Source organism: Cucurbita moschata, unplaced genomic scaffold, assembly GCF_002738365.1.
Source record: "Cucurbita moschata cultivar Rifu unplaced genomic scaffold, Cmos_1.0 Cmo_Scf00015, whole genome shotgun sequence".
In the NCBI taxonomy this organism is placed as follows: domain Eukaryota; kingdom Viridiplantae; phylum Streptophyta; class Magnoliopsida; order Cucurbitales; family Cucurbitaceae; genus Cucurbita; species Cucurbita moschata.
This window is the reverse complement of record NW_019268531.1, coordinates 4,511,843-4,522,291: the sequence shown is the minus strand read 5'-3', so window position 1 is coordinate 4,522,291 and position 10,449 is coordinate 4,511,843. Positions and strand designations below refer to the sequence as shown.

The 10,449-nt window shown below is 40.6% G+C and overlaps 1 protein-coding gene across 2 annotated transcripts; it reads right to left on the bottom strand.

The window, feature by feature from the left end:
- Positions 1-306: 306 nt before the first annotated feature.
- Positions 307-7,435, bottom strand: LOC111453801 (probable inactive leucine-rich repeat receptor-like protein kinase At3g03770). 2 transcript variants are annotated; one of them, XM_023095036.1, is made up of 8 exons: positions 7,241-7,435; positions 5,208-6,669; positions 3,453-3,586; positions 1,902-2,142; positions 1,619-1,827; positions 1,481-1,533; positions 1,115-1,226; positions 307-966 (listed from the first exon to the last, which is right to left on the bottom strand). In XM_023095036.1, the coding sequence occupies exons 2-8, from the start codon at positions 6,541-6,543 to the stop codon at positions 697-699; spliced, it is 2,355 nt and encodes a 784-aa protein (XP_022950804.1). In that variant the 5' UTR covers positions 6,544-6,669; positions 7,241-7,435; the 3' UTR covers positions 307-696. The 2 variants fall into 2 exon arrangements, with proteins under 2 accessions (XP_022950804.1, XP_022950805.1); XM_023095037.1 differs by lacking the exon at positions 7,241-7,435 and having other exon boundaries at positions 5,208-5,861; positions 5,952-7,227.
- Positions 7,436-10,449: the final 3,014 nt, after the last annotated feature.

The following is a 10,449-nucleotide window of genomic DNA, read 5'->3' as shown; positions in this document are numbered from 1 at the left end:
CCGTAAGGAGAACTCAAACCCCATTTCTATTTTTTTGCCTTCGTTGGACCTTAGACAAAACAAAACTTGTTTGGTTATACACGCCGCCCGTGCGTGCATGTTCACTTGCTCGTGACTCTTAGTCGACTTGCCTCTACTTTAAGCCAAGTTATCTGGTCCGACCTTGTCCATATTTAAGCCAAGCTCTTTTATATGCAATGTCGCATCTCATACTGTCATCTTGATTCATAACATGGCCCATGCACTGTGATGCTCGAACATGCTTATCGAGAATCAACACATGAGTCGTCTTCATTGTAGAAACGCTTCAAACATCCATCCATCTGGGTATTATCAAGACATGAATCCTCCCGTGTCCATGTTGAGTTCTTTATAAATACCGTACGAGAGAGCAACCCAATATATCAACCTCCAATTCATGGGCTGGGGCTCAATATCTGCAGTCCAACATTGTTCTCGAGAAACTCATTTTCAAAAGAAGACGTCTAAGACACTCATTTTGCGACGCTCACCGCTCTAACGTTTAAAACATATGCTTGAAGTTCAAGGATTAAAAGATTAAACCAAACTTTGTTCATTTTGAAGACTAAACCAACTAAACTGTTCTTTTAACAGAGTGAAGCTCATGGCAGCAGAAAGAGTCTATGAAGATCCAAGAACTGATATGGATAAACTAAATGAACCTCTTTGTGGGACTTAGCAGATTGAGAGTTTCGGTTGAGAAGGGGAGACGGGAGACCCGTCGCTGCTTCGGTACTCACCGCACCATGCGTCCTGAACCTGAGCAGCAAACTGCAAATTCCAGAGAACATCTTCAATGGAAGGTCTGGTTATTGGATCTTTGAGCAGACACCTCACACAAACTTCCATCATTGTCTTCAATGATTGATCTAAGCATTCGTTTTGAATGGCGGGATCGACTACGTTCTTTCGCGCAACGCTATCCCCTGAAATGGCTTCTTGTAGCTGCATTCATCAAAGAACGTCATAAACGTCATGTCTACTTCAACATGTTCATAGATAAATTTCATAGCGTTTGGGTCTTTTACTCTCCATACAACACACACGCACGCACGCATGCAGACGTATTGAAAAGAAAAGTAATCTCTATCACCTTCTCCCTTTGAGCATTTATTTCGTTTTTCGATTTGAAGGATCGCCCACGAATGATTTCTAATAATATTGCTCCAAAGTCATAGATATCAGCCTGAGCTTCTTGATTGATCCTGTGAAGCAAGGTGAATATACGTTAAATATGTAACCGTCCAAGTCCACCGCTAGCAGATATTCTCCACTTTGGGCTTTTCCTTTAAGGTTTCTAAAACGTGTCTGCTAGGGAGAGGTTTCCACACCCTTATAAAGAATGCTCCGTTCCCCTCTCCAACCGATGTGGGATCTCACAATCCACTCCCTTCAGGGCCTGACACTCGTTCCTCTCTTCAATCAATGTGGGATCCCACAAAATATATTCATAACCAACCTTTCTTGATCGCTCGAATCCTTGGATCCACCTGAAGAAACTCCCCGACTGACCTGAGAAGTTAACCGGGTCGTTATGAACTAGAGAGAACAAGAAGGACCAAGGAGATGAATAGACTGGCATGCTTCTTTGTTGTACCTTAGCCATGCTCTCAGCCATCAGAGGAAGGTTGTAGCTGCTAATTTTTGCAACAAGATTCTGATCCAGTAGTACATCTGTTATTTTAATGTTATTCGAGTATACGCCAGCAACCGTATGCAAAAACTGGATGCCTTTAGCTATTCCTACCGCTGCTGCTATACGCTGTGTCCAAGCAAGCGATCGCCTCGAGTGCCTCGTGTGCCTCTCTGCAAGCCATTTGAATAGTTAAAATGCAGAAATGAAATCAGTATGAACATTGGTGATATCCATTTCCATTTACCAGATATCCAACTTCTAAGCGTGCCATTCGGAACGTATTCGAAGACGAGAAATATTCTGCTGACACTCGAGTCTTCCAAGTACAACTCGAAGCAGTGTCCAAGAGCACTAACCAAATGACGATGCCTGAGTTTCGAAATAAGATCGATATGATGCGTGAAGTTATGGATACTAGATCTTCTTTTCATTTTAAGGCATCTAATGGTAACAAAAGAGCCATCCTTTAGCTGACCTCGGTACATCTGATAACAAAAAAAAGGACAAAGTCTTTGATGTAAGAGACGAAGTGTACAAAAAGCGCTTTGTTCAAACAAAATTTGTATGCCACCATAAAGGAGTACATGATTTAACAGCCCAAGCCCAAGCCCACCGCTAGCGGATATTGTCCTCTTTGGGCTTTCTCTTTCGGGCTTCCCTTCAAGGTTTTAAAACGCGTCCACTAGGGAGAGGTTTCCACACTCTTATAAGGAATGTTTCGTTCCCCTCTCCAACCGATGTAGGATCTCACAATCCACCCCTTTGAGGGCCCAGTGTCCTCATTGGCACACCGTCTGATGTCTGGCTCTGATACCATTTGTAACAGCCAAAGTCCACCACTAGTAGATATTGTCTTCGTTGGGCTTTCCCTCAAGGTTTTAAAACGCGTACACCAAGGAGAGGTTTCAACACCCTTATAAGGAATGTTTTGTTCCCCTCTCCAACCGATATGGGATCTCACAATCCACCCCCCTTGAGGGCCCAGCATCCCCGCTGACACACCGCCTGATGTCTAGCTCTGATATCATTTGTAACAGTCCAAGTCCCCGCTAGTAAATATTGTCTTCTTTGGGCTTTTCCTTTCGGGCTTCCCCTCAAGGTTTTAAAACGCGTCCACTAGGAGGTTTCCACACCCTTATAAGGAATGCTTCGTTCCCCTCTCGAACTGATATGGGATCTCACAATCCACCCCCTTGAGAGCCCTGCGTCCTCGCGGGTACACCACCCGATGTTTGGCTCTAATACCATTTGTAACCGTCCAAGCCCACCGCTAGCAGATATTGTCCTCTTTGGGCTTTCCCTTTCGTGCTTTCCCTCAAAGTTTTAAAACACGTCCACTAGGAGGTTTCCACACCCTTATAAGGAATGCTTCGTTCCCCTCTCCAACCGATGTGGAATCTCACAATCCATCTCCCTTGAGGGCCCAGCGATCGGTAACTGGCTCTGATACCATTTGTAACAGCCCAACCCCACCGCTGGCAGATATTGTCCTCTTTGGGCTTTCCCTTTCGGGCTTCCCACGTTCATTAGGGAGAGGTTTCCACACCCTTATAAGAAATGCTTCGTTCCTCTCTCCATCCGATGTAGGATCTCAAAGTTGAAATTGGAACTACGGAAGTTGAAGCAAGAAGAAGTTTCGGTTACAGAAGAACCAGAGCGAGTAATGAACAAAGATTGAAGCTACTATATCATCGAAACCTTACTAAGAACCGTCACCCCATGAAAGCAAAAGAGTCAAAGTCGGACATCGTTCATAATGAAAGAGTCGGGTATCACATACAAGATTTTGTTATACCTGTCCTTGAGAACCTTCACCCATGAAAGCAGAAGAGTCGAAGTTGTTGGTAGCATCCTCAATCTCTTCATATGAGAGCACTCTATAAGTTGAAAGGCCGAGCGGCGCAAATGGCATTGTTTGAGATATATACCCTGAAGGTGATGAAGGAAGAGGTAATGTATCAAAATGCATAAGGGACTTGTTAGCTACTACACTACTCATCTCAGTCATGGTACTTTAACAAAGTAAATAAATAAGCATCCATATTAGAGCTTCAAGCTAGTACACGTCTTATATAGATTATCGTCTAACTACGGGCTGAAAGTTATGGATCTTATATGTAACACAGCCCAAACTCACCGCTAGCAAATATTGTCCTTGTTAGGCTTTCCCTTCGGAGCTTCCCCTCAAGGTTTTAAAACGCGTCTGCTAGGGAGAGGTTTCCACACCCTTATAATGAATGTTTCGTTCTCCTCTCCAACCGATGTGGGACCTCACAATCCACCCCCCTTGGGGGCCCAGCGTCCTCACTGGCACACCGTCTGGTGTCTGGTGTCTGGCTCTTATACCATTTGTAACTGCCCAAACCCACCGCTAACAAATATTGTCCTCTTTGGCTTTCCCTTCGGAGCTTCCCCTCAAGGTTTTATAATGCGTCTGCTAAGGAGAGGTTTTCACACCCTTATAAGAAATGTTTTGTTCTCCTCTCCAACCGATGTGGGACCTCACAATTCACCCCCCTTGGGGGCCCAGCGTCCTCGTTGGCACACTGCCTGGTGTCTGGCTCTGATACCATTTGTAACCACCCAAACTCACCGCTAGTAAATATTGTCCTCTTTGGGCTTCCCCGGAAGGTTTTAAAACGCGTCTGCTAGGAAGAGGTTTCCACACCCTTATAAGGAATGTTTTGTTCTCCTCTTAAACCGATGTGGGACCTCACAATCCACCCTCCTTAGGGCCCAGCGTCCTCGTTGACACACCGCCCGATGTTTGGCTCTGATACCATTTGTAATAGTCCAAACCTATTGCTAGCAGATATTGTTCTCTTTGAGCTTTCCTTTCAAGGTTTTAAAACACGTCACCTAGGGAGAGGTTCCACACCCTTATAAGAAATGTTTCGTTCTCCTCTCCAACCGATGTGGAACCTCACAATCCACCCTCCTTAGGGGCCCAACGTCCTCGCTGGCACACCACCCGGTGTCTGGCTCTAATACCATTTCTAACAGCCCAAACCCACCACTAGCAGATATTGTCCTCTTTGGGCTTTCTCGTCTGAGCTTCCCCACAAGGTTTTAAAACACGTCTGCTAGGGAGAGGTTTCCACACCCTTGTAAAAAATGTTTCGTCCTCCTCTCCAACCGATGTGGGACCTCACAATCCACCCCCCTGGGGGCCCAACGTCCTCGTTGGCACACTGCCCAAACCCACCGCTAGCAGATATTGTCCTCTTTGGGCTTTCCCTTCTGGGCTTCTCGTCAAGGTTTTAAAACATGTTTGCTAGGGAGAGGTTTCTACATCCTTATAATGAATGTTTTGTTCTCCTCTCCAACCGATCCAACCGACGTGGGACCTCACATTACAGTCATTTTTGGATGGATTTTAACTCATTTTGATAGGGTACTAGAAAAGAATAACAAAATATGAAGGCTTAAAATAACAATCCTACATAGTTTTTGACCAATTAAGAGAGAATGTCATTGCTCACAAGAACTAGTACGCCCTGTTCTCGAAAGAGCAGCTAAACTAAAGGTCGATGTGAAAAAAGGATCTTACTTGAATCCGAGAGCAGTTTCGAGGTGTACCCAGCAGAAGGATTCTCTACTATTAAATTTGTAGGAGGATTCTTCACCATATTCTTCTCATTCTTTCTTCTTACGACCCAGTAAACTATACCGAACAAAATGACCACTCCAACAACACCACCAACTATACTCGGGGCGAGAAAGGTATTTCGTGATTCGTACGTTTTCTTTTCCTCAGGTACAATGCCCACAGCTAACGCTTCGTTTCGACAAAACGAAACTGGATGCTGCTGTTGATCTCCAGTGACAAAACAGTTTCTTGGATACAAGACAACCCGATTCCTCGTATCGGCTAGAAGACATTTGGGCAAGCTTCCAGTCAAAAGATTTGAGGATAGATCTACAACTTTAAGTTCATCATTGCAAGAAATATTATCCAAAATCATTCCTGTCAGCTTGTTCCCTGATATATTGAGATAAGAAAGAGATGGTAGAGAAAACAATACCGATGGCAACGGTCCAACCAGAGAATTCAATGAAACGTCCAGACGTTGAAGCTGGTAAAACGAGCTAACTTCAGCAGGGATACAAGATCTGAACTTGTTTCTACTCAGTGTCAGGGTAACCAACTTGTTGCCAAGTTGAGGGAATTGAGGTCCAAAGCCATTGCCCTCCAATTCAAGAACTTGGAGGTTTGTCAAAGTGCTTAGATCAGGCAACTCTCCATAAAAACGGTTATACGAAAGGGAAAGAATCCGAAGATTTTCCAACTCACTAAATGAATCGGGCAATGATCCATTGAGAATGTTGTGTTTCAAGCTCAAAACGGTTAGAAGCGGAAGCACGCTGAACCAATCAGGAAGCTGTCCTGCAAGCATGTTATCATCAAGTATAAGCGTTCGTAAACCAGACAGCAACGACATTTCCTGAGGGATAGCACCATAAAGGAAATTAGAGCTCATGTTTAGTATTTCCAATGATGATAAATGAGCAATTTTTCCAGGTATTGACCCCCATAAACCAAGAGAAACTAACGTAAGAACTTTCAAATCCGGAAGCTTAACAAGGGTAGTAACGAAAACCCTCATCGAAAAGTTACGGGGTAGTAAAAGAGCTCCTTTCTTGCCAATTATATGCAACTGTGTCATGTTTCCCTCATAGCATACAACGGTCACGGAGGCATCCGGTTCCAGGTTGCAAAAATCTGTACTGTCATTCCAGTTACTCAATGCAGCTGGGAAGTTCAGAAGCTTCTGTATTCTTAAAAGGGTCCGAGTCGGAGACGATTGAAACTGCTGTGAAAGATCGATCCTAACAAAAAGGACGACAATGACTAGAAACACAGAATTACAAAACACTTGAGCCATTGATCCTATGAACAAAACCAGTTGAAGAATCTCGTAAACGAGCTCGAGACTGCTCGAAACAACAACAATGTTCTTTTGACAAGTCGAAAAAGCCTAAAGCCGATGTTCGATTCCAAATGCAGATACCTGGAGCAGAACATTCATGGAGTGCCAACAAGCATATGATAACAAGCAGAGTTAACAACCCAAGAAAGTATCAGATTACTTACTATTGGAACTATATTTTTCTTCACCAACAGCACAAAACTCCAAGATCTCAACAAACAAAACCAGTTTCAATTAATAATCTGACACTTTTCTATGTTCAAACCAGCAGAAATCTTGTAGAAAAACTCAGAAAGTGCACTTGGAGACAGCCCATTTGGGTAAAACCAAAAGAATTTGAGCTATATATCCTGTTTCTCTACTAATAATACACATCAAGACAATTTAGTAACATGGGTATAAGATAATTTACATAAACAGACATTGAAACATCAAGAACACAAAAGGGGAAGGGGATTAAAGAGATTTAAAGGCGAATTTGATGTTACCCAGATGGATTTTTGAGTTAATAAGACGATAAGGATGAACTTTATCATGATTACCATCAAATATGAAATGGTCTTAAAGACAAAAGGGGAGCTCTGACTGGGAAGAAAAGCAAAAGGAGAGGAAAGATTCTTGCAGAAATAGAAGAAATGGAATGGAATAAGACCTTGGAATTGGGGAGATTTCGCTTTCGTGATGGGTGTGATGAAACTTTGGAATGTCGGGGAGGCGGAGGGGGGCAGGGGAGGCCCCCTTGGCTTCCGAGTGTGTTGCTTTTGGCGCCTTTTCTTTTGCTGCCTCTGCCATTGTTGTTGCTCTGCTGCTACTCACCGGTTCAGTTTACTACGCACTTTTTCTCTCTTTTCCCTAAACCCACGTTCAAATCCTCTCTCTCTCCATATATTCCTCTCGCTTTTATAGAATCGACCCTTTCCGTTGTTCAAAACAACTCTATAACCCTATAAAATTGGTCATTTGGGGTGAGCGTCTATGTTGGTGGTCGTTTCTCGGTCCAATCGACACGAGATTTCACAATCCACACTCTTTCATGAAATAGCGTTCTTATTGGCACACTGTTCGGTGTCTGGCTCTGATACCGTTTGTAACGGGCCAAGCCCACTACTAACAGATATTGTCTTCTTTGAGATTTTTCTTACGAGCTTTTCCCTCAAGGTTTTTAAAACGCGTTTGTTAGGAAGAGGTTTACACACCCTTACAAAGAATGTTTCGTTTTCCTCCTCAACCGATGTAGGATCTCATAATTCACTCCCTTCCAGGCCTAGCATCGCCCAGCGTCCTCCTGGCACTCCTAATGTAAACCACGACCAAGAAATTTCCATACCTCAAAAGAACAAGAGCCAAGAAGCTATAACAAACCTTATACACTTATATTCAAGCTATAGTGTGCTCATCAAAGGAATTCTAGAAGACGTTGTTAATGATTTTTGTCTATATATTAATGGTAAATACTCTTTTAATTTTTTTTATATTTTTTTTATAATAGCTAAACTGGTCGAAAGTTTAACCACATTTTTGAAATAAGTATTAACGATTTCTATCCAAATCTAACGGTAAGAATATTATCTAGAATTCTTTTTAAAAAATTTAAAAATATTATTCTTTTAAAGTTTTAGAAGTATTTTTATTAATTTAGGCAAATTTTTGGAAGTGTATCAAATACAGTTTGACCGAGTGTAAAGAAAGTATAATAACAAATTATTATCATGTCCATGTTTGAAACATGTCCATGTTGGACATGTATTAGACACGTGTATACATATATATAAATTCCACATTTGTTGGACACGCACCAAACACTTAACTTCGAATAAATTTTGAGCGTAAAATACATATTAAATTATTTGTAAATATATTAGTGCATTTTGAATTTCTTTCTAATATAAAATTAATAAAATTTTAATATATATATTAGGAGAGAATTTGTTCCCATTAATATGCATAATTAATAAGTATATATATATATATATATATATATATATATATATATGATTATTTTATTGTAGTCTATGTCATTTTCATAACTAAAAACGCAACGCCCCCTTATATGTAGAGAGAGGGGGCTTATTGGAAAAAGAGAGCAAACTAATGGGTTTTGAAATCCTTAAGGACATCTTCAAAGGATAAGAGAATGGGTATTTTGGCGTGAATCCCAAAGTGTTCTATCTTTGCAATATATGACCAAGGAATGCCATCATTATTTAAAGCTTCTATCACAATAATATATAATCGAGGACCTGCGTTGTTATTGATCAGATCGGTCAGACCGTTCACCACACTCTTGTAAATGAAACGATTTCCATTGCCCTTGTTATGTTGTTCCACTGCAAACCATCCAGCATCTTGCACATATATGTGATTGACATCCTTAATTGGATTTAGATTTGAAGGCAACACGTCTTCACAGCTCATTTTGGAACACCCTTGATAGATAGTTTTAAAGGATTTACTTTGCTTATGAATACTTCAGAGTTCGATATTTATAGTTGTGGCTAATCGGTACTCAAATTGATATTGTCGAATCTTACAATAAAGACAAATTGAGCATTCCTCTTTTATTTTTCAAAGATTAAAAAAAATTATTCTCGTACGGTATTTGATTATTCTCTCTAGAGTGAATTTGAAGAATTTGAAGTCAAAACACATTTTCTGCATAAGTAATTACGGGATGAATTGCTGGCTAATCCATTTAAATATTAAATATGTGAGAGTTAAATGGGTAATTTTTTTAGTGATATTTCATATAAAAAATGTGGATTTATATATGCCAAAAAAATAAAATTAATTTTTCTAAATTAAATCTTGAGAGCCGGAAGGGGAAAAACTCAAAGAGAACAATATCTGCTAGAAGCGGGTTTGAGCCGTTACAAATAGTATCAGAGTCAGACACGGGACAATGTGCCAGCGAGGAGGCTGAGCCCAGAAGAGGGGTGGACACGAGGCAGTGTGTCAGCAATGATGTTGGGCCACGAAGGGGGGAGGATTGGAGGGCTCTACATCACTTGGGGAGAAGGTTTGGGCGGTTAGAAATGGTATTAGAGCCTGACACTGGGCAATGTGCCAGCAAGGAGGCTGAGCCCCAAAGGGGGTAAACGTAAACACGAGGCGGTGTGTCAGTAATGACACCAGGTTCCGAACGGGAGTGGATTGGGGGGTCTCATATCGACTGGAGAACAAAACGAGTTCCAATGAAGATGTTGGGCCCCGAAATTTGTTAGGATCGCACAACAACACACTAGATTTAGATGAACATAAAGAACATCATAAAGAAAATGCAAGGAGAATATTGACTAAAACTTTTTTTTATTGATGACTACCTCTAGAGTAGGAGAGATTAGAGAGAATATAGAAAGTATTAGAGAGAGATGAGAGAGATTAGAGAGAATATAGAAAGTATTAGAGAGAATAGAGGGAATATAGAAATTATTAAAGATCGAGATATATATATATATATATATATATATATATATATATATATATATATATATATATATATATATAGTTTAGCTTACTATATATATAGTTTTATCAAATATAATCATATGGGTATATAACTATTTAGATACAGTTTTTTATTGTATATAGTTATTTGCTGTTTATGACATTTTACTTTATATGTCATTTACCATAATGTATATCTGTTGACTAAGCTATAAATAAGAGGCTCCATAACCTAACAAAATTAACGTTTAGAAACCTCTGCACATCGATTGGAGAAGAGAACGAAATATTATTTATAAATGTGTGGAAACCTCTCCACACTAGAAGTGTTTTAAAAACGTTGAGGGGAAGTTTGAAAGGAAAAGCGCAAAAAAAAAAAAAAAAAAAAAAAAAAAAAAAAAAAAAAAAAAAAAAAAA